Source organism: Misgurnus anguillicaudatus, chromosome 20, assembly GCF_027580225.2.
Source record: "Misgurnus anguillicaudatus chromosome 20, ASM2758022v2, whole genome shotgun sequence".
Lineage (NCBI taxonomy): Eukaryota > Metazoa > Chordata > Actinopteri > Cypriniformes > Cobitidae > Misgurnus > Misgurnus anguillicaudatus.
This window is the reverse complement of record NC_073356.2, coordinates 5,679,748-5,705,078: the sequence shown is the minus strand read 5'-3', so window position 1 is coordinate 5,705,078 and position 25,331 is coordinate 5,679,748. Positions and strand designations below refer to the sequence as shown.

The 25,331-nt window shown below is 37.1% G+C and overlaps 1 protein-coding gene across 2 annotated transcripts; it reads right to left on the bottom strand.

Moving 5' to 3' along the window:
* On the bottom strand, window positions 1-25,331 carry LOC129455102 (T-cell differentiation antigen CD6). 2 transcript variants are annotated; one of them, XM_055219765.2, is made up of 13 exons: window positions 25,180-25,331; window positions 23,181-23,234; window positions 22,173-22,442; window positions 19,826-20,098; window positions 18,566-18,877; window positions 18,008-18,319; window positions 15,251-15,307; window positions 11,175-11,318; window positions 9,919-10,035; window positions 8,336-8,458; window positions 8,086-8,160; window positions 3,027-3,149; window positions 2-510 (listed from the first exon to the last, which is right to left on the bottom strand). In XM_055219765.2, the coding sequence occupies exons 1-13, from the start codon at window positions 25,235-25,237 to the stop codon at window positions 386-388; spliced, it is 2,043 nt and encodes a 680-aa protein (XP_055075740.2). In that variant the 5' UTR covers window positions 25,238-25,331; the 3' UTR covers window positions 2-385. The 2 variants fall into 2 exon arrangements, with proteins under 2 accessions (XP_055075741.2, XP_055075740.2); XM_055219766.2 differs by lacking the exon at window positions 11,175-11,318 and having other exon boundaries at window positions 1-510.

The window sequence follows — 25,331 nt, the reverse complement described above, 5'->3', positions numbered from 1 at the left end:
AAACACAAATGTATTTAATAAAATATCAGTTTTTACTTTGAACATTCATATTAACAGTTTAAACATAAACACATACTCAACGTTCATATCCATCAGTGTTTTGGTTAGACTACAACATTATGAAGTAAAGCACTTGTGTAATTATATGTATTTGTCCTTCTTTACATGTGTTCATTATGTATGTGAACTTATAAAACTTATTGAAACAATTATGATAAAGCTTGAACTATATGCATGTGTGATTGCATGAACAAAGAAATGACATTGAAATGTCGAAAGAATATGAAATTGATTCTCAGGTGCTGTATGGTCATTTCGGACACATTTCAGACTGTTATGTTGCTATCGTGGCATCATAGTTTATACGGTGCTCCAGCTACTGTCATTAGTAAGGTTGCTGTAGATAGTTGCCAATGTCATCATAGTCACTTTCAGAGACAACCTCATTGTCATAGCAGACGGGGGAGTAAAGCGGGGAATCCTCTCTAGTGCTGCCTCCATTATCCAGTTCTGACAATGAGAAGAGAAAGCATTTCTGTATGTATTATATTATTCATCACTAGCATGTAATATTTTGGCTAGGGCTTACAGTTAAAGATTTGCATTATGATATTTTTAAGTCTCAAATGAAATATAAATTTTTAATGTAAATATTTCTTGCTTGTAAACACCATGGTAACGGAAAACAGGAATTTTCAGACTCATTGGGTCAAAAAGGAACGAGCCTAGCCTGCTGGGTTGTAATGCTGGGTTATTTCAACCCATAATGCTGGGTTGTTTTAACCCAATGTTGGGTCAAATATAAACACATTCTGGGTTTTTCAACCCAGCTGCTGGGCTATTCCCTTTGTGACCCAATGCTGGGTTGAAAATAACGATTAATAAATGCTATATTGTTAATGTATTGTTCATTGTTATTTTATGTTAGCTAACTAATGTTAAAGCAGCAATGTGTAACTTTTGCCCCGCTATCGCCTTGTCTGTTTAAAACATAAAATTCAGGTCACATTACTTATCTTTATGTATGTAGTAAATCAGCTTACATTTTCTTGCAAAATCCACCATGACAGCACAAATTATAAATCATTATTATAAGCTTGGTTTTATGAGGACTGACGGTTTGTATACTTGCTAAATAACGAATGTCTGTTTTATTAAAGGTAGGGTAACAGATTTGATCCTGAAACAGTCTCCTCACATCCTGATAGCAATCACTGTGTTAAGTTGTTTAAGGGCGGTTTCACATTTGGTGCGATTGCCTGGTCCGAACCCGAGTTCGATTGCTCCCACCTCACCATGCTCCCCATGGACTGTGTTCATATATTATTTTTGCATCCGAACCGCGGTACGCTTGCATCATCAAGCTGCAGTCGGCGCGTTCTCATGTTGCTTGGCAACCGCTGTAAACGAGAAGACGACAAGCGTGATTGACTAACTGCAAGCAGAGAGATGATTTCTGAATGCCTCCGCAAAAATTGACGTCGGCGGACAGCCCGTTGTCATCAAAACGACTTTAGTATGTTTGCGGCAGACAGACGCAAGTGCATTTCTGTATTATTTCTTTGAAAACAAAACCAAAGGTCAAGAACAAGAACAAAAGTCAAGCAAGCATTCTATGCATTTTGTTGTCAAGGTAAGTGCACGCACACAAACACACACTCTGTTATTTTAGTGGGGACATTCCATATAATACATAATTAACAGCGGTTCACTTCCGCGATTTGGTACGATTGCGGTCACATCAGCAGCGAACCGATCTGGAGTTCACATGAACCGGACCCCAGACCACCCTTTTTAAGCGGACTCGAGTATGTTTCCCGGATGCGCACCCGAGTTCGGAAGACAGCGTTCACATCATCCAAATGTACCGAACTCTGATGTCAATCGAACCCGGGTGCGCACCAAAAGTGCTAATGTGAAAACGCCCCTAAATGTATTTGTAGAAATTTATGTCATCTGTGAAAGGCTTAGGACCAAAAAATGTTCAACCAATCATAGATCTCGGTCCGAACGGACGTTTTCTTTTTTGTCCCTCATACGTAAGTGTAATTTGAATGCCCACCGCGCAGCGAGTCCACGCAGACACCATACGTCAGGCGCGTTCACGTGCGCTCACCTCCTGTCTGTAAACAGCGAGAACAGCAAACTTTTCTGCTGAATTGACAACCTGTACAGGAGCCACAAAACTAGGGATCTTTTATAACAACAACAGCAAAAACTGCCTGGATCAGCAAAGAGCAAAAACCCAAATTAACATCGGTAACTTTACTGCTTTACCACGAGATGCAAACAGCTGCAGGAGGCAAAGGGTCTGAAAGGGTCGTTGCACTGTTTATTTTGGTAAGGTAGGTACCCGATATGTTTGTATTGAGATGGATTCAGATATTCGACTTTGATGAAACATTGTGTTGCTTATGAAATTTGTGTTCGTTTACGGATTAGCGCAACAATATAGTCACTACGTCTACACAACCGAACGTGTGCTTAAACTAATTCTGATGTAAACCAGTTGTTTATGTTGGTTATTTTGGAAGTGTTATTCACTTTGTAGCCTACTGCAAAGTTTTCTCACTGCTGAATGAGACATGAGATGTGACTGTCTGATCTGTGCGTGTTCATGTGTTTTGAAAGAGGTGTGACTTTGGATGGCGATTTGACTTGAGGGTGGGATCGGGATTTCATTGCTAGGTGGCTACCGTTAGCAATTTTCAAAATGTGTTACCCTGCCTTTAACCAAAAATGTTACGGTTTGCAGCTTTAGCAACCTTCTTGTAAAGTGTACAGACCTTTTTGTACGGAAAATACAGATTATGAGTGAATAACAATGTTTCATTGCTTCAAAGCAGCTACTTCGCCCCAATGCAAAATTGTGAAAAGCGCCAAACAAATTGATTTCAAATTAATTGAAAGCATCTAAAGACAGAATTAAAATCTCTGCATAGAAACCCCATGGCAACACAATGAGTGAGCATGCAACTTTGTGTGCCCCTACCTTAATTCATTCATAGCTTTGTGATGTTTCATACCTGCAGTTTTTAGTCCTGTATTCTCATAACATTCAGTAGACTCCAGAGAGCCCATGTCCTTTTCATTTATTCCTGTCTCATAACATTCTTCTGATGAAGTGGATGATGACTCAAATGAGTCCACTGTGTGAAGATTATAATGTGAGACGATTTATAATACTTACTATAGAGCTTAAACAAAGACTTTATTTGTATTAAATTATTGAATGTGTCAGAGTAGTTTTAAATGAAACACGTGGCATAATATACTTTATTAACTTATTTCATTTTTTCTCTTAAAATCCTTTAGTTTAATCATTATTTCTAACCTTCTGATAATTGAATTGTTTGTTTGGTAATGTATTTAAAACCATTTGATATTTAGGCTTCTATTATTCTTTGCATTTCTTTAACATTTGAACACACATTTCTTTCAGAGAAATTTTGTCTTCTGACAAAATTACTTTAATAACATTAAACATTACTTTAACCTTTCCATTTTGAATGTAAATGTTTACATAAACTTGATTTTCTCTACATCAATTAAAAACAATATAAATACTATTATTTTTTTAATAGATATATCTTATGTCCCCAATATAAAATGCTGTTGTTTTGTATGTTCTGTTGTAAAAAAAATCTGTATCTAAATCTTTATCAGTAATTACTTAAAAAGATAGTTTGACCAAAAATCCTTTTTCATGGTAGCACTTTATTTTACAGTATGTGTACTTACCTTGTACATATATGGTAAATAAGTTGTACTTACCGACAAATGTGTGGTACTTACTTTTAGGTATCTACATGGTAATTAATTGGTATCATTACTGTTCTTACCAGTGGTACATACTCGGTAGTTATTATGTAACTCTAGATAAGTACTGGGTAATAACAGATACATACTTATTGTGTAGGTATACTGTAACTAACAAGAAACATTTCTGTACTTACAAATAAATGTACAATATAAGTATTTAGTATTTACAGGCAAGTTAGGGTTAATGACAGGTATTTATAGTGTACATATATGATAACTAATATCAAACACTTCTGTACTTACAAATTGTATATACACAATAAGTGTGTACTAGTGAATGTACCCAGTAGTTAATGCGTGTGATAGTCAATGGTTGGGTTTGCCGGATAGTGACATGTATATGATGCTATATCTTAGATGGTAGGTCCTATGTAATAACTGTGTAAAGAGCAACACTTTATTTTACAGTCCTGTTTCCATGCAGTTACCATAGAGTTTCTAGTGAATGTACCCAGTAGCGGACCGTCCGCGTGCAGCCCAAAATTTGAGACCGCGCGGACAGTGCGCGTACAACCGCGCATGTGCGTGAAAATATTTAGACAGGACACTCCACTACAAACAATTATACAAAGGAAATAGACAGCATTTGCACACACACTATTGTTTTTCTTCTTTAACTTTTACTTCTTCCAAGAACAGAAAGCTGTGGAGCATGTTTGTTACCATAATGTTTGATTTCTGTTCTTTGTTGTCTTGTTGTTTGTACTAAACTGTGTTTGCAATGGTGGCTCAGTTACTTTTCTTCACCTATCCTAATGTTTTAATATACTGTAAATGTCGCCAAATCAGAGCTGCCCTGACGGCCTGTTAGACTAATAATTTGAATAAGAAATCATTTGTATTGCGTATAGTGTCGAACGCGGCCATCCGCGTGTAGCCGGGGGGAGTATGAATTGTGGATCCGTCGGCGCCGCGTCAGTGCCGTTGCTCGCGGCAGAAGTTGAACATTTCTCAACTTTTCACGCGGCAACGCGTGCGTCAGCCAATCAGATCGCCTTATGCAAATTACCTAGACAGAGCCAGCCAATTACGTTTATGGTAGAATGGAGCATGTGTAGCGGCCACTGTGATTGGCTGTTGGCCACGCTTCAGACAATCCTTCCGTTAAGCGTTAACGCTGACGCCCCATGTGAATGCGCCGTAAGAAAAAATAATAAACTGTCGATGATTTATCGGTCATGTCAGAATTCAAATGCACAAACTAGCTAGACAGTTTTAGGGGGCAGGAATGAGTGGTGTGCACATTGTGCAATAGTTTATTTGGAACTGTTCATGTTTTATTTTCTCTTGAAATCGGGACTTCCCCCACAACCTTACGGGCCTGACTGTTGCATCTTCATTCTGATGGTCAGATTTGTCTAATTTTACTAAGATGTGTGTAATTTCCAATAAATATTGCAAAACCACGAAGTGTTAATTTGATCTGGATTGTTTGGTAAATTGTCTGATCATGTGAATCTACGTATATTTTAAAAACAGAAGTGGTTACATTTACAAAAAAACCTGTGGTCAATTAACATGTTCAAGTCTGTTGTAATGACAAAACTTTATAGTCCATTGATTAAGGCTGAATTTAAGTCACAAAAAAATAGTGAAATGATGTGAACAATATATATTTTCAAGGTGGTTCTTGTGAATGCAGTTTGCATAAATTATTGATGTTATAATATTAAGCATATTATTGAGAATTGTTTTATGTAAAGATATATGATAAAGATCATATTTCAATTTGCGCACAGATTTTATATTATATATTTTAAGTCATTAAAGTAAAATGACTACGGAAAAAACGTGTGCAATTAAGCCTGCAAAGAATGTCTATTCACTGATGAAAACTGAAAATAAACATGCTGTCTATCCATAGGTGAAAATATAAAATAAATATGCTGTCTATCCAGAGGTGAAAATATAAAACAAATATGCTGTCTATCCAGAGGTGAAAATATGAAATAAATATGCTGTCTATCCAGAAGTGAAAATATAAAATAAATATGCTGTCTATCCAGAGGTGAAAATATGAAATAAAATTGGTGTTCATCCAGCGGTGAATACGGAAATTAGCGGCGAAACGGAAATGACGTAGGCTGTCTCACTGGTGTCCAGCCACTGGTGTCCAGCCGGAGGTGAGTCTGCAGGGCCGCAGCCGGATGCCATTGGGTTTGCCTCACAGTGACATGTATATGATGCTATATCTTAGGTGGTAGGTCCTATGTAATAACTGTGTAAAAATCAACACTTTATTTCACAGTCCTGTTTCCATGCAGTTACCATGGACGTACTAGTGAATGTACCCAGTTGTTAATGCATACGGTTATTTAATGCTTGGTTTAAGGACAAAGATACTGAGTCTGAGTACCAAAATGGCACATCAATAATGTTTGTTCTTAGTTATCATATACGTATGATATAAGTATAACTTACACTTGCCTGCAGGTACCACACACTTATTGTATACAATTTGTAAGTACACTATTGTTTCTCGTTAGTTACAGTATACATACACCATATGTGCCTTTCATTAACTTGCACTGGCCTACAGGTACCACACACGTATCGTGTATATACAATTTGTAAGCACAGTAGTGTTTGATATTAGTTACCATACATGCACACTATAAATACCTGTCATTTACCCCAACTTGCCTGCAAACACTAAATACTTATATTGTACATTTATTTGTAAGTACAGTAATGTTTCTCGTAAGTTACAGTATACCTACACTACAAGCATGTATCTGTCAATACCCAGTACAGTACTTACCCAGAGCTACACAACAACTACCAAGCATGCGCCACTGGTAAGTACAGCAATGACACCAATTAATTACCATGTAGACACCCAAAAGTAAGCACCACACATCTGTCGTACACAACCCATTTACCATATATGCACAAGGCAAGTACACATACTGCAAAACAAAGTGCAACCTAGATATTTTTGAAAATGTCCTGGATTTTCTCATCTTTATAATAAATGAATATGGGGTCTGCTCCTTTAAGTCAAAAGAATGTGCATCAATCCCTCGCAAAAGTAATCCACATGGCTCCGATGCGATTTTGTAAGAAAAAAATATTTATTATATTTATTATATTAGTAAAATATATATTTAAAACTTTACAAAGGAAAAAAACTAGCTTACGATAACGCCACCATCTTAGACTCCTCGACATTCAAGAGAGAGTATAATCAAAGTGTACGCACTGTTTGTAGTGAACTATGACGAATGCAGAGCGTTGTTTTGCTCCCTGGTCTTTACCTCCACATATTAAAAGTCCGTACACTACTTTACACTACGCTAATACTCTCTCCTAAATGCACAGGAGTGTAAGATGTCGCCATTATCGGAAGCTAGTTATCTTTGTTTATAAAGCTTTAAATATGTACTGTATAATTCTCTTACAAAATCGAATCAATTACCCTTAAAAGGCTTTTATTTATCCTTCGAAGTCGTGTGGACCACCTCTGTAAAGGACCGATGCACACTATTTCGCCTTGGAGGTGCGGAGTGGACCCCATATTCATTTATCGTAAAGATTAGAGAGCCAGGAATTTTTTTTTTAAATATCTTAATTTGTGTTTGTATAAAAAAGGATGGATATATGTAACTCGTTGGCTTCAGGGTGATTAAGTCATGGGGTAATTTCCATTTTTGGCAGAACTATCCCTTTGAGGGTGATTCAATGTTCCGCTTGGAACCTACGCCGTAGTCTATTTGTAGGTTGTGTGTAGCTTGACGCGCACCTCTCCAAAAATGTAACAATATGTCCATACACATGGGCCACAAGTGCTGTAATTGGTCTGCTAGAACACTTTTCGTCGGGTCAAAAAAAAACTATGTTGCATTTCCTCATACGCATTTCCGCTTGCGATGGTAAAAACAAAGATGGGCCAAGTTGAGGAGAAACTGGAACGTAGCCTACAGCACTCAATCCTACGGCATAGGTCCTACGCGGAAGTATAATGGGCCCTTTATCAGTCTAATGTGTAGAAAGTGCCTGTGTTTAAAGTCACAACCAGGCTTACCATTGCAATGTGAAATATTTCTTCATGAAACAAGGTTTTTAACAATATAAAAATGGGTAGATCACGAGTTTATTGTATCCTTAAAGATTATTATATGGTGCAAATTAGCTGTGCACCATGTGCTAGATTCGAGCCAACATTGAATGTGAGTAAGCAGTGGTGGACTTAAGATAGACTAAACAAATTTTATGTTTTTTTATAATTCTATGCTGGTCACTAAATACATTTTAAGATCTTACCCTCCTCAGTCACAACGTTTAGGTTTGTGGCATTTACAGAGGAAGTTTTGCCATCTGCACTATACCGCATTGAATCTGTATTAAACAGAAGAGGGAAGAATGGTTACACATGCCGCGTTTCAGTTTCCATCTGACTCACTTTGAGGATGTCAATATCTACCTCAGATGACCTGCACAGAAATCCATTTAAGTATGGCTTAACAATAATATTCTTCATCAGTATCATTCATAAAACTTAAAAATGACTTACTTCGAAAAGTGGATAACGGAAACGCTGTTTCTGGACTGAAGTCATGTTGTTCATAGTCTGTATCATATGATCCACTTTCAATGCTACTCTGAGGCCAAATATGCTGCTGAGGGATTATAGGAACTTCAAGTAAAGAGAATAATCTTTAAAAATAAATCAATTTCCACAATCAACGCAAAAAAGGGGAAGGCTAAAGACGTTTTTGACAGCAGGAACACAAGATGGCTCTGGTGCACACAGGGATTAAAAAGTTCTCCATGTCTACAATTATATATACAGCTGGAACTTTACTATTATGAAACTACTTTTTACCAGAGGTCCTGGACATCTTATTCAAATATATGGCATCGTGGATTATCAAAACCTGACTTGCTCTGGTAGAAATCTTAGAATGGGTCGTGGCAGTGGCAAACCTTCAGGGCCTTTTTAAATTTTTTAATGTAAGTTGGTCGGTTCATAAATTGGAAGTTGGATCAAAGGGATGACTCCCCAAAGACCCCTCATTCAGAGAGCTATAGCTGCTTTATATACTCTTAGCAGAGCGTGTCGACTGATACAGAAACTGAACAAGACAGAGGTAGTGATAAACGGGATGTGCAAACATGGTCATTTTATTTTGTGGCAGACTGAGAAATAAATGAATGTATGGGAATGTGCAACGACGCTCTCACTTGTATGATGTCACAGCAGTAGGCAGCACAAATATAATAACACGCCTATAATCCCTCCCACTCCAAAGTGGTACTAAACTCGATGGAAAAGCTAACTAAGCCAAAGTAATGGAAAAGTGCCATTTGTAACAAACTGATCCCCCTCAGGGGCCAGACACACAATGTCCACATTTCTGGGCAGGGTTGAAATATCACACCCTCTGCCTGGGTAAGAGGAATCTTCCATGGTTGACCTGCTAGGAGAGCTAGAAGGTCTGAGAACCAATCTCAGGATGGCCAAAATGGGGATATCAGTAAGGAAGGGAATACCTCTCTAGAACACCCAGGAGCAGAGCTATTGGGGGAAAAGCGTATAGGTGTTGCCTCTGCCATGTCTGTAACATAGCATCCAGTCCCAATGGGGCTGGATGGGGCTAAGCTCCCAATGTTTACAAAGTCAGGATCCGCCTCTGGAACCAGAGACATCATATCAAAAGCCAATTCTACAAGCCTTACTCACTACTGCTTGCACCACCGCATTTAATAATTGGTGTTTACCAACAAGGGATGCTATTTGCACTTAGTGTCACTGTTAAAATTAGGTGAAAAAGATTCAAATAACTTATTTTGTGGAATATTGTCGATTGTTATATAATTATTTTTCATAATAAATGTATTATTATAATGTGCCCCCGAAAACTTTGGTCCCACCAATGTTCAAGACATGGTTGTGGCCTTGTGTGAATGTTTTTTTGGCTATTGAAATAATTGAAAAAACATGTGATTTGGAATTATAATGTGGTTAACAAACCTGGAACTACGTCATAAATGTATAACATATTTTGACCAGTCAGAACCAAGTGTTCAACAGTTCCTGTGTATCGTGTATTCCTGAAAGATGCTATGAGTTCAGTCAGGGTTAAACTTGCTCACCTTCAGAATCACTGCAGTTGTTTGTGACTTTGGTGAGATGGACAGAATCTCTGTAGTTATTTTCCTCTGCTTCTTGAATATCCTGAAGGTTTACAAATCTCTGCTGGACCACAATGGCTGAGAGTAACAAGAAACAGATTTGATCTCAGTATGTACTACTTGTCTATAGACGATTTCAGCAGTAACAACATCAACAAAAGTTTTTTGTGGAAGAAGCTTAACTTCCAGGCAATTCTGCAAGGAGTCAATAACAATAGAGTCCTTTTAAGAGTAGTTTATTTCTAAAGCATATCAAAAGCTACATTGAGCTAACGTTACTGTGTAAAATTATTGTATACAATGGTAACTACAGATTGGCTGCCAAACCTCTCTTCACATAGCAGTGATCCATGATCGCAGTCTCTCCTCGTCATTAGGAAACCAAAACATTTATTATTTTCCAGACCATTAAACAAACAGAGACTGGAAGTTAATTTCTGTCCAGACGCGTAACTATGACAACGCGTGTGCGTCTGATGAAAGCATCTATATGCTAAATATGCTAAAGGTTATTGGCATTCCCGAACAGAAATATGCTTAAACATCTTTTATAACATTGACTGCCAAGAAATTTTAAGCATGTCAGGTGTTAAAAAACACATACAAGTTTTATATAGCCATTAAAATCAATATTTTACAAGACTTTACACAAAATTCTTGTCTGAATGTGTAACTTATAAGGTGTTTACTTTACATCATTCTCAATGATTCTCATTAAAAGTACATCAAATACAAATAATATTTTGTCACATTCATATTTTCAATGCGACAACATTTCTGCATTGCAGTCATGGGAATTAAATAGTGGAAAATACGCTTGCTTAATTGTCATGAAAATAATGTTACAACTCACAACATATGTTTATAAATGGCTGGAAAATTGGTCGCTTTCCTCAAGTTTGAAAAGATGCGATTTTGTAAGATTGTTTCCTCTAAAACAATTTAATCTTTATTGGATGGAAAAACTACAATGAATTGTTTGCCCATCATACACCTTGATCTGCCTTATTTTACATCTTTCTGAGGAGGACAGATCCATAGGATTTGGTAGTATTTGTTTAAAAACATCATAATAATAATGCTTCATATTCTTGAAAGGTTACATGGAATTCACCCAGATAAAGATCAGGCTATAACAAAATGTTTCCCATGTGTTCTGGTTAACTAACTGAAAGGGTTTTGTTGTGAATTGTGTTGGTCTGAAGGTTTAAATGCACCTTTCTTCTTTTGATAGTGGTGACACAGGATGATATTTGTGATTACTGCAATCAGAAGCAACAATCCCAAAACAAAACACGCAATAAGTTCTGGAGATGGGAAATTGTTGAATCCTCCTTGTGAATCATCCATTTTCATTGTCACTGCAAAAAAAAGTGATTAAAGAGTGATATCAATTTTCTTTGGTTAAATGAGTCCTATTATGCTCTTTGATGAAGATTTTTTTATTTGGGGTGTACTAGAATAAGTTTTAAGGTGATTAGATAAGGTGATTGCTACATAATGAAATGCATTGTTAGTCATCTCATCATAGAATGGGTTTAGCTGAAACTTTATTAGCAGAAGTGATGAACAGAGGCATAAAAGTGAAAGAAGGCTGAACAAAGTGGTCATACAATCATGGTGGATAAAACTGTGTTTTTTGTTAGTGGTTGGGTCAATGACATTGATACCACAATGATTTATTATTTGATTTTCGCCAGGTAAAGTGGCATTTATTTATTTTTTGTCCTGTGGATTCATCTAGCATCATTCCAGCCTTTTGCAGTAGCATGACTAATGTGTTAGTGTGTTGCTTGTACTATCTATTCTTTTAAATTGATCTTATCTTTATTATATCTTATACGTCAATCCAATGATAATATCTGAATTGGCCCCTTCCCAACTATAGTTGCAGGTTTAAAAAACACTTTTTCCTGCCTTTCAGTCAATTTCTTGCATATTTCCTCCTCATGAACAACTTTTGGTGCACTATAAAAACTCACTGCTTTCTTGGTTCTGAGCATGCAAAACTTCCTGCCCCCATTTTCATTTTGTGTCACAGCAACAGAAGTCCTGATGACGTTATGTGCAAACAAGCTATGAGCGTTTGATATAGCATTTTTTATAGCACTTAAAAATGTTTTCCTTTGAAGAAAATGTTTCTTTTGGAGTTGACTTTGGGCTTGATAACTTTCTCTTTGAAGATCTTTTGAATGCTTAAACAGTAATGTGACACACTAACTTAATAAAGCACAATTGGACTCCTCCAACATCTGCTTTTGGCATAACACATCACCCAGAAATTTATATTTGGTCATTGTATGTACTTCTGTTCAGGGGCGGAGTGGGACCAAAAAATCTACCGGGAAATTTCATATACCACCGGCCCTCCGTGGTAAAAAAAAAAGTCTCGTAGCCTATTTGTAGTAAAACTAGGGTAATACAAATCGTAATCAATTTGCCCAAAAAAAATAATAATTTCATAATAATAAAATCAATAAATCATGGCTAATTTTCCTAAATGAGTAACTATACAAAATTATACCTGTTTGAAAGACGGAGTTGCGCACCTGTCAATCAGCTATTACATAACAGAGCGAGGCCAATTTTATGAGAACATGATTTTCATTTTGGGTTAAACTTAAAGGGAAATGAAACTTCATCATTTACTCACCCAAACTTGTACACATTTCTTTATTTGCTAAACACAAATGAAGATATTTGGAAAATGCAAACAGCCAGATCTGGGGCACCATTAAAGGTCACATATGGTCAAAACTGAAATTTTGTGGCTTTTTTCATGATAACTGAGGTCTAGGGGCTATGTAAGTACCATATAAGTTTCAAAACAGTCATTTAAGAGTCAAATTCACACAGCCTGCTTGAAGTAGCTGTGAGTTAAAACGGTTAGTTTGTACTTCCGTAAAGTTGCTACGTCACCGAGAGACAGTCGCCGCCTTCACTCTCCACCCCTGTCCACCGCCCCACCCCTTTTTTGCCGAACAAACCTCCAAGAAATATCGCACGCACCATGTCGAGAAAACGCTGTTCAATCGATGGATGTCTGGAAACGAAATCAATGCACAGGCTTCCGAAAAACATTAATGTACGAGACCAATGGTTGATGTTTATTTATTCAGAAATTCCGAAACAATTTAGTTTGACTTTAAAACATTTCACAAGTAACTGCTTCAGTGTGGCAGTTCAATGCTGGTTTCTCCAGGAATCTATTCATCAAAGATGTTGCAGTCCTTACTTTATTGGATCCAACCTCAAATCCACAACCAGTAAGTAAACACATTTTAAATAGGGCTACACGATAACTTGCACGTGATTGTCACGCGCATCTCGTTGATTAGTAGTAAAGCGGCATCACCTGCTCTTAGAACCGGCTGACGCTTCTGAAAGCAGCTGATGGTGATTTACTACTAATCAATGAACCGGCTTTACTGAAGAGGCCCTTACTTTAAAGTTACACTATGGAGCCAGAGAAAACTGAAATTATGGCCGTTTCTTAATGTCAAGGATACTTCCTTGGCAGGACTAACTCCTTACAAGTCACTTCCTTCAGAGAATAGGCGAGGATCCTCTTGAGCATTCGGAGAACACGTAAATGGAACAGGTGTGCTTTCGGTGCTGCGCGCATAGGATTGTGGGTGATTTCAGTGCGCGAAGAGCACGAAGGATACACATATGCATCCTTTTCTGTATACAGAATATTTTTCAAATCAAGGACTCAGTCCTTGGCTGAAATTCTGAGGATCCTCGACATTGGAACAGTCCTTCGACGAACGTCGATGACGTAGCATCCTCAAAATTCTGGCTTCTGAGGATCCTTCCTTGACATTGAGAAACGGCTTGTATATTGCAAACAGTTATGCAATGCTAACGTGATGCTAACGTGTTGCTAACTAGATGCTTACGTGTTGTTTTGTAACGTTAAAGTATTTGGTAGCCACCAGTTTTGATAAAATATCTGTTGGAAATCAGACGTTGTTTGTATTTTTAAGTTACAGACACCAGCCTTGTTTGTGTCTGTTTGTTTATTGAGTTAAACATGGTATGGTTAAAATCTCTTAGTCTCTGGGTTTGTCTTAATCAGCTCCCTTGTTCAGTAGTCAGGGCACTGATCAGGGAGTCGGCCATTATAAGGGCTGTCTCAATCGCAAAATCCTTCCACTACCACAATTCAACGCAAAAAACAGTGAGCATCAATGGTCCCTATGTTCCCTTACCGGAAATTACGTGACCTTTTTGAAGCTCACCAACCGAAAATCACGTGATCCAACTCAATAAAGTTTATGAAACGTTTGTTTTAGTTTTAAATATAAACACACATCGCTGCACAGCAAGGAACCAAAATCTACTCAATATTTAAAATAATAATATTTATTTAAAATTGTAAAAAAATATATATTTAAAATTAAGTAATTATTTTCCCCCATTTTTATGCACGGATATGTAAGAGAATAATGATAGCGTTTTCCACAATGTACTGTTTAAAATTGAGTCAGCGAGTTGGTTTTGCCGTTTGTTGATGAGTAACAGCTGTGAGTGATCACAACGCACTTAAGCAGCCACGTGACAGAAAAATAAGGGAACAGTGTCCCAATGTCAAGTGAGCTAGGGTCCTTACCAGTGCCCGAACCTGTGTATACTGATTCACGACCTCGGGAGCTAGGGAACGAATTGAGACACAGGGTCTGTGTCTGTTGGTTTACTAACCTAACATTTAGTGTCCAGAAACTAACACTTACTGTAATTCCATGGGTAACTTTATTTCAACTGCGTATTTTACTCATAAAACAACAGGCCTTTCAGAAGATAGGCTCATAATTATTACTTATTACAGGCCAAAATGAACTGTTTTTAGCAGAGCTCCTGAAAGTGGGGCTGTAAAATATATAGAGATTGTTTTTGGTACTTAAACAGCAAATACTGTATATATTCTTAAGGGCATCATAACTTAAAATAAAACTCTAGAAAGCTTAGAAATATGTGACCTTTAACTTTCATAGTGGTAAAAAATAATACTATGGAATTCAATGTTTCTCCAGTTCTGTTTCATTACAAAAATATCCTCATTTGTGTTCAGCAAAACCAAGAAATGTATGCAAGTTTGGACCAACTTGAAGGTGAGTAAATGATAATAGAATTTTCATTTTTGAGAGAACATCTCTTTAACACAGTCTACAGTTTATTCAAATTTAGTCTAATGTAAACTCTTTAACATTTGTCAAGTAATAATAACTACTTGCAAAAAAACAATTCAGAGAACGGCTAATTTGTCATTATTGGCTGATTTTGAGATCACCTGTGCTCGCTGGTGCTGATGTTGACACTGGACTGGGAACAGGCATACCTCTTGAGTCTACAAAAAAGAAAAATCTTAGAAAAAGGATCTAAGGTACTTTCGCACCTGCCAAACAGAGCAAATAACAAGCAACAATGTTATATCTGCCATTCTTAAAGCAATAGTTCACCCAAAAATGAAAACTCTTATCATCATTTTCTCATCCTCATGTTGTTCTAAACTTGTATGAGTTTTTTTATTTTGATGAACCAAAAATTAAGATATTCTGAAAAATGATGGTAAGCACAATGATTGTAACCATTGACTTCCATAGGAAAAACAAATACGATGGAATTCAATGGGTACCATCAACTGTGTGCTTACAACCATTTATCAAAATATCTTCTTTTTTTGTTCATCAAAATATAAAACTCATACAAGTTTAGAACAACATGAGGGGGAGTAAATTCTCACCAAAATGCGTACAAATGACACGCAGTGTGATTATCGTAAAATAGATACGCCAAATTTCGCTTTTGCGTGCATATGATACGCCTAGGGTTGCCAACTTTCTCACTTTGAAAAACAGGACAAAATGTGGCCTGTTGCAGCAGTGCGCATATGGTTTTGTATACAGTGTATTTAAGCCATTTGTCAAAATGATAGCAAATCTCCTAATTAAATATTAATTTATAACTCTTATGCCCTGGGAACATACATGGAAGGTTTATTAATAGTTTTTTATTTTACAGCAGGTAGCCTACTTTAACACAGTAAGGCTACTTTTGAACCATTAAGTTAACTTTACCTGTCTAAAACGAAACACTTGTGACTCCCGCACTAAAGGTTAATAAAACGTTATCCCCTTAAAGGCGGAGTCCACGATGTTTAAAAGCCAATGTTGATATTTGAAATCACCCAAACAAACACGCCCCTACCCCAATAGAATCTGGACCTTCTGTTGATAGACCCGCCCCACACATACGCAACCCGGCATTTGATTTGATTTGATTGGCTATAAGTGTGTTTTGGTAGTCGGCCCGTCTCCTTTTCCAATGCGTTTTTCAAACATCGTGGACTCCGCCTTTAATTTTAATCTTGTGACAAACTAATGTAACATAGATTCTATAAGGTGGTCTTACAGGGTCAACATCAAAAACATACATTAAAACACACTTACAGTATGTGAATCAGAAGCGCCAAAATGTCCTAGTAAAGTTGAAAATGATAAAATCCTTCAGATTGATGCGTTTTAGGTTGGTCTGGATCAGCGATCTCTTCAGAATTGAGACCAAACTTTGTAACTATGCCGATCTTATACAAACAGCTAAGTAACCGACTATATAAAAAAAGCAAACATAAAATCGTATTATTTGACCCTCTTAAACGTGTTCTGAATGTGCTGGGGATCTGTGATTGGATAAAAAGTGTTGTGATCAGCACTACTGCTGCTTGTGGCACCGCAAGGACTGACAGTGGATGACATCAAAGTACCGCGAGAGCATTTCGATAGTGGCTTCTGTAGGATTTCTCGAATCCCTCTCGCGGGATTTTGATGTTATCTGACTGTCGTTGTGGCACCACATGAAGTCAAAGCCTGTTGTATCAGTCACTGGTAAGATTATGGTAGCAGTCAAAAAACAGGACACTGGACGTCCCGTACAGGACAAATAAATTAGGCTCAACATCCGTGACGTCCCGGCTTATATGGGACAGTTGGCAACCCTAGATACGCCAGTCCTTCCCGTTCACTTATATGGCACATCGTGTCGTGACGTTCAACTTATTGGTTTCTCATTTGTTTTCTGTTTTTTTTTTACCAGTGTTGCTTGGGTTTTGGGTAAGAACAAGCTTTTGTAAGATAAAATAACATCCTAACCCAAACCCCCTGTTGACAAAAACAATAAAACCATTATAGAAAATTCTAATGGTTTCCATTAAAATACCAATAGGAACCATTAGCTTTTACCATTAAAACCACTACACTATAGTGTGTTTTGGGCCATATTCCATTAGAACCAATACATATTCCATTAGAACCAATACATAGAACCAATACATACCATTAGAGACCAACAAAAACCAATACACTGTAGGGTGTTTTGGGCCATATTCCATTAGAACCAATAAAATTACCAATAAAACCATTCGAATTTTCTGTAATGGTTTTATTGTTTTTTTCAGCAGGGCCCCGATTCTAACCCCAACTTCAAGCGACCATGATTTAAAAATAGACAAAACATATATATTAAATTACATCATAAAGCAAAACCCAAATCTAACCCTAAACCCAAGCGAAAATGGTTTAAAAAACAGAAAACAAATGAGAAACCAATAAATAAAAGGACACGATACGATGCGCAATATAAGTGAAAGGGAAAGACTGGTGTATCATATGCACGCAAAAGCGAAATTTGGCGTATCTATTGCACGATAATCACACTGCGTGTCATTTGTACGCATTTTGGTGTGCCGCAAACGCAATGCTGTACCACTGAGCTATACAGGAACATAATAAATGACAGAAAATGCACCAGCTTGTGAAAAAATGCTACAAACAAGGCAGATGTGAGGACGCCCTAAAGTTTAAGAATAATTCTTTATCTACTGTGACAGTTCAGAAATTAAATAGAGAATAGACTTGGGGTTATTCAGAATAAACATGTTAATTATTCATTCTTATCAAGGCACATACTGTATTTACGATTATTATTTTCTATCAGAAATCAAAAGCAAAAAAGCATATTATGGCAAGTTTAAAAAAGTAACTTTACTTACTGTTACAAATCAACCCAGCAGCCTTTGAATCCTTGCATAACAATGGGTGGTTACTCAATTCACGACAGTCCCACAAGCTTTTGGTACCACGATTACAAAAAAAATACCAGTGTGTTTCATTGTTATGTGTGAAAGGAGGATCAAAGGCTGTGAACTGTTTGAACGCCCCGCAACTCAGCATTTCACAGGCCATTGCAGCTTCATCCTTATGCCAGCATGTGTCACACACTGTCCCCCATGTGCCATTGCGGTGGAATTCAACTCTCCCAGAGCAACGGTCCAGACCTCCCGTCAGTCTTAGAGACTTGTACTCTTCATTAGTCGAGTGATGCACGGAGAAAATGCACATGCAAAGACAATTCACAAAATAATTTCAATTCATACAAATCATCTAATCTTACAGTCACTGAGAGAGAGAGAGATTCTAAACATATTGAGTGTTATCATTATTGTTTTTAGTAATGTTCAACATCTTTTTTTCCAAAAATGTGTTACGGGGATTCACTACCCAAATATAAAAATACTGCCTAAAACATCAGTGCATCTAATGACACGTACCTGAGCACACCACACCTGCATCCTCTTTATGTCCACAGTCGTGTCCTTGAGAAACTGCCGGACATTCCCACAAGCTCCTCTCGTTTCCAGTGCAGTTTAGTTCATCCAGGTGTATGGGGCCTCTTCCCTGACCATACGGCACACCTTCTCCACTGACAGACACAGCGTACCCACAGCCCAGCTGTGCACACACCACACCTGCATCTTTTTCATCCCAGCCATCATCACACACTGTGCCCCAGGATCCCCGCCATACCTCTACACGACCCCCACAGCGGTGACCACCCCCAACCAATCGGACAGCAGCATTGCCTGAGGAGTCAGTCGGGACATTTCATCATTTAAACAATTCAGGCATGTTAAAGGAACACGCCCACATTTTGGGAATTAAGCTTATTCACCGTATCCCCCAGAGTTAGATAAGTCCATACATACCTCTCTCATCTCCGTGCGTGCTGTAACTCTGTCTGACGCAGCCCCCGCTAGCTTAGCTTAGCACAAAGACTGGAAATGCATGGCTCCAGCTAGTATACTGCTCCCAATAAGTGACAAAATAACGCGATCATTTTCCTATTTATGTGTTGTGATTTGTATAGTCAAACCGTGTACAAATAACAAGGTGATATGAGACACAGCGATCTTTTAACAGTATACATACTGAGAACTATATTCTCTGAAGACGAAGCACTGCCGCATGGGCGGAGTGATCTGCTCGCAGCACACGAGAAGCCCCTGGTGAGGAGCAGAGAATTCGGTCAGAGTTGTGCAAATCACTCCGCCCATGCGGCAGTGCTTCGTCTTCAGAGAATATAGTTCTCAGTATGTATACTGTTAAAAGATCGCTGTGTCTCATATCACCTTGTTATTTGTACACGGTTTGACTATACAAATCACAACACATAAATAGGAAAATGATCGCGTTATTTTGTCACTTATTGGGAGCAGTATACTAGCTGGAGCCATGCATTTCCAGTCTTTGTGCTAAGCTAAGCTAGCGGGGGCTGCGTCAGACAGAGTTACAGCACGCACGGAGATGAGAGAGGTATGTATGGACTTATCTAACTCTGGGGGATACGGTGAATAAGCTAAATTCCCAAAATGTGGGCGTGTTCCTTTAAGATTTGATTTTATTTAAAACAATGCTCTGGACATGTGATCTTTTCATCACAGAGCTAATGCATTTTTTACATGTTTCCAATTCACCACCACAGCAACAAAATATTTAAATAAATACTGTCTTAAAATGCATGATTGACTTACCACATTGAAGTTCAGAAAGCAGTGAGCAGTTAGCGCTTTTAATCTTAGTGCAGTTCTTTAAATGATAGTCGTGATAAACACAGTTTGTTAAACAGGTCTCGCTGAAACCCACACTGCTCTTTTTGAGATTGTAGAGCTCTCCACAGCCCAGCTGATGGCATATGTCATTGGATAAACTGTGAAGCGCATCTTCAGTTACATACACTGGTGAGTTTTTGCCTGGAGATTTGATAGTCCAGGAACATGAACGAGTCTGAGTCAGATATGGTGAACCTAAGGTGAAATAGAAAAAAAAACATACAAATCACAAAAACAAAAGGATAAATATGTCATCAGCAATTCAGCATACACGGTAAAAATAATGTTAGGTTATTTTCAACCCATGGTTGGGTCAAAATGGACTAAGGGACTAATCACACCAAACGCACTTTAAACGCACTTTAAAACTTTGGAAACGCAAGGCACGACGCACTGTATTTTTTTAAAAGTAAGGACCGCCTCTCCCCTCATTCGATTGGACAATGTAAAGACGCGAATGACGTCGGGGGCTTCTCCGCTCAGGCATCAAAATCGCGTCTACCGTGCCTAGTTTGCCGCTTGAACAGTTTGAATGCATTTGCGCATGTAGAGCGAAGTAGACGCGTGGGAAAAGCAAGCATTTGATGCGCGTCAGAGGCAAACTCCGCTTCTTGTGGGAGGGGCAAGTGCCATGCGGTTTTCTGTTTGCAAGATGACTGATGTTGATTGTGCATTTTTTCGAGAGAGTTACCGGTTTGTATTTGGTCACCTTCCTATAGTGGGAAAATAAACGGTGCGGGTTGATAAACGTCACGTGACTCAAAAGTGAAATGTGTATTACAACTTACCAGGTTGCACTGACACTCTTCCAAGTGAGGTCCTTTATATTCCTGTCTCTATAGAAATAAGAACTTGTGTCGTATAGTGCCGGACGACTGCTTTGGACAATATCAAGCATTCCTTCAGGTTGAATGAGTGACTCCAAGTGGGGCTGCCGCCACAGCAGCAAGCAGGCTGCTGATTGGTTAACGCGGCGCGAAATTCTGCCAAAGTTAAAATTGTTCAACTCGGGTGTCAGCCGGCAATTCGCGCCTCAAGACCTCCAGATGCGCGTCAACGCGTCTTCACATTGACTTAACATTGACATCACTCGCGCTTCACGCCTCTACAGCGGCTGGTTTAAACGCAGGCTCCTTCAAAAGCGCGTGCTGCGGCTGGCAGCAAAAACCGCAAGGCACTCGGCACGCATAAACAGCACGCAAACGCTCCCTGCCCATAGAATATCATTTAAAAAAGGCGTCTTCAACTGGCATAAACGCTTTTGGTGTGATGAGCCCCTTACACAGCCGTTGAGTTAAATTTACCCAAAAGAATATTTATATGTTCAACCCAAAAACGGGTTAAAACAACCCAGCATAAGTTAAATTACCACGTAACAGGCGCAGGTGCTCTGTTGAAAATAAACCAGCATTTAAAGGTGACATAGAATGATTGAACAGAGTATTTATCCTTGTTCTGTGATGTGACATGTAGACAATTTTTTTTTGTTTGGGTCTGTAATGCCTTAGAAGCTTCCTAAAACCTCTCTCAGATAGCTCTATTAGGGTGGGGGATTTTAAACAAGTGGTTTTGCACCTATTTGGCTCCCCCTACTGGCTTAACTTGCAATCTCATTACTAATTGGCTGACTTTGCTGCCACTCAAAAAATGTAGCCAATTATTTTAAAGTCGAGGGGCAGTTAGATGCCTGTGATGTCATAAGCATCAGTTTTTCAGATTGGGCTGTTTTCTGGCTGACATTTCTAAAAGAGGAATTTCTATGAGACTGAGATGTTCAGCATGTTTAGCACTTTTTGTATGTTTGTGAATGTGGGTGGACTACCATTATTCAACAAAGACAAGGTAAAAAAAAATTTCATTCTCTGTCCTCTTTAGAGTGTACTCAACTAGAAAGACTATTTTATATTTAATCCCTGTTAGTGTAGTTACACAAAAGAAATATTAAAATACAAAAAAAAATTTCCTTTTGAAAATAATCAGAATATCAGTCTATACATGCAGTTATTTTAATTATTGTTTATTAAAGTTTGTTATTAGGTTAAAAATAAGAATATCAGGCTTTCAACATCAATGTGTAGTAGTTTATCCTAATCTTGTTACATCCTGCCAGTCTAAACTTTTTTATTCTCGTTATTCTGTAAGTTCAGCAGTAATCTTTCCAAATTATAACCCATATAAAATAGGTACCTGTCTTTTTCATTTCACTCTCACAAAATTCATAGTAAAAAGCATAGTAGGATCGTCAATAGATTTCGTTTGATGTTCTTACCACAAACAACCTCAATGAGGGTCTTGCAGACATTTCCCACACTTTCACTGCAGCTGAGTTTTGAGTTATTGTACAAACAGCCTGTGAGACAGGTACTGTTATATACATCATCAGCTGCTGTGATGTTAAACACATCCCCACATCCCAGGGACAGACAGATGTCAGAGGACAGCCTGCTAATGTCATCCCTCACTATAAGTGTTGTCCTGTTTTCAGAGCTGCTCAGCGTCCAGGAGCACCATCCAGAATGCTCATTTAATGCAGACACAACTAAGATGACGAAGACATAAGACATAAAATCATTTTAAATGATAGATTCAAAATTACATGTTTAAAAGATGTTTTTTGCATACAGAGGTGGAAAGTAGTGAATTGTGTATTTGTACTGTTTTAAAGTGTTTTTCTTTGGCAAAGCTTCATTTCATTCCAAAACATAATATCATACTTTTTACTCTATAAAACGTTTCCATTTTTTTTACATTTTAATACTTCAATCATTTCAAAGTCCAGCAGTTTCTTACACTTTTACTTACTTTAAGTATTATATTAAATTAAATATGAAATTCAAATGAAACTTAAAAAATACTACTTTTTGATTGCCTTTTGCTTTTACGTTTATGTGTTTTAACTAAAGCGACTTACAAAATGGAAAATCAGCAGACTTGTAACATTTCAACACAACAAACCATGTATTTACAATGAACATATCTGTAATGTCCTTGCAATATTCAGCTAGAAACAACAGCATGCAGATAAACATCTGCATAGTTTTTGGTGGGACACCTGTTACTGTGCATTACAATGGAAGTGTGCACTTTGCGTGGTTTGTATAATGAGTGCATCACGCCGCTGCAGTGCTGCCACATCCTGTTACTTAGAAGTTCAAAATGTGAAAATATCCTTTATGTGAAAAGAGGTTTTCTGTTAGATTCAAATGTTTATGTATACGCCATACATTTTCCTTTTAAATAGGGTTTGAAATCCAGTTTAGTAAAAGAAAAAGCTTACATTTTACATTGACTGTAACATTTGGATCCTTTGCAGAGATTACGCCGTTATATCCTGAAAAACAAAGACAATAACTAATTATTTAACTGTTTTCTAGACTGCTTTTAATGGTACTATTAACATTGCATGTTTTACATTTCATTAAACACTGTGCTGGACATGACTTTGTTGTCACCGATATATTTGTTCCTATACTGATATATAAGATTTGTTTTTAATTTAGTCCTGCCCTAAAGAAGTTATTTCACATGAGAAAAGTTTATAGAAAGTTTGCAACACAGAATAATAGAATTTAAAATAAAAAAAAATAACCCACACTGTAATTCCATATAAATTACAATGTTATTGCAGCTGGGCTCCCGGCAATTTACCGTAGATTTAAATGTATGTTATTTACTGGCAAGAGTTTGTTCAAAGTTAAATAAATTTGAAATATAAACAATTCTTTATCTTTACAGAATAAAACTATACAATAACAGCCTGATGCAAAGCATTCTGGGAACCAGAAATCATCATCAACCTTTTTCTGTTTTTGCTTCCCAGAATGTTTTGCTTGATGCTGTTTTTTTAGTTTTACTCTGTAAAGACAAAGACTTGTAAGTGTTTAATGTTCATTTAACTTTGAACAAAATGTTGCCAGTAAATAACATACATTTAAATCTACGGTGAGTTACCGGCAACCCAGCTGCAATAACACTTTAATTTCTACAGAATTTTTTTACATTGCAAGTTTACATAACAATCTGTTACCTAGACCAGTGGTTTTCAAACTGGGGGCCCCAGTTTTATGAGATTTTATGAAATACATTAATTTATCATGAATTCTGTGTAATTAAACCTAAAAAACTAACCAAAAGCACTACTTTTTTGTATAATTTAATGGTTTTAGTTTTAGAACAGTTTTTGTCACAAATTTTCTTTGGGGGGGGCCGCGAAGGAATGTGCCGTACACAAGGGGGGCCGCACGCTGAAAAAGTTTGGGAACCACTGACCTAGACAATCAATGAAAGTATATATATTTTGTGATGGTTGTTTAAAGGTTTCTTGTTTGTCCTGAGCCATTAAACTGTCCACTGATCTTCAGAAAAATCATACACAGCAAGCATATATGAAGAGTTTCGTTGCCAAACAAGATAACTTACCAGGTTGCCAAAATAAGATAATTTTTCAGAAATCCTGTTTTTTTGGTTGTGCATTCCAATTAATATCAATTCAACTGCAGTTGGTTTGTTTTGATTTTAACCTTCATAACTTAAAACATACAACTAAGTAGCACCATAAAACAAAATAATAACATGATAACATAATAATAAACATGTTTTGACCAAAATGTTAAAAACGGAGGTATCTTGTTTTGCAACGAAACCTTCATATATATATATATATATATATATATATATATATATATAATATATATATATATATATTATACACACACATACACATACAACTTTCAGTGACCATGTTTCACAAAAACATTCAAGTGAATTAAACTTTTGAATGGTAGTGTATAGTGCACTGACAAAATTATAACAAGAGTTGACAACATATAAAGGTAGATGCTAACTAACAAGTTGTTATATTAAATGTACAAAAATGTCTGAATTTAGAAATGTTTCGAAACATGAGTTTGAAACCAAAGATAAAGAACAAACATTTGTGGATTTGTTCTTTTGATTTAAAACCGATTGTTTCTTAGATATAACCCAGGGATGTGACAAAACCTTGACCCCTTATTTAATAAATATTTCTGAAATGATTTGTTATTTCTATTTCGAAAAATTAACTTAGTAGTTGATGTACATAAAACAGTACATGTACATTCATTTATAAATATGTTTAATATAACATGTTATACATTTATATTTTAAGACTGACATTACTACAACATCCACTGGTACCGAAATAATTAAACTAAATTAATCATTTGTCTGTTTTGTTGCATATTATTAATTAGATAAAAGTAACTTAAAAACTAGTTTGCAAATGATTGTATTACCCAGCCAGAGAGAAAAACAGATGATTTGCAGGATTCTCATGATCTTCAGTTGCTCCATTCCTCCGGAGCTGAATGTGGTTTGTGTTCAGCGATTCAGCATCTAACAGTCAAATAAAGGAAGTGCTGCTTTTTAAACTAATGTGTGATGATTT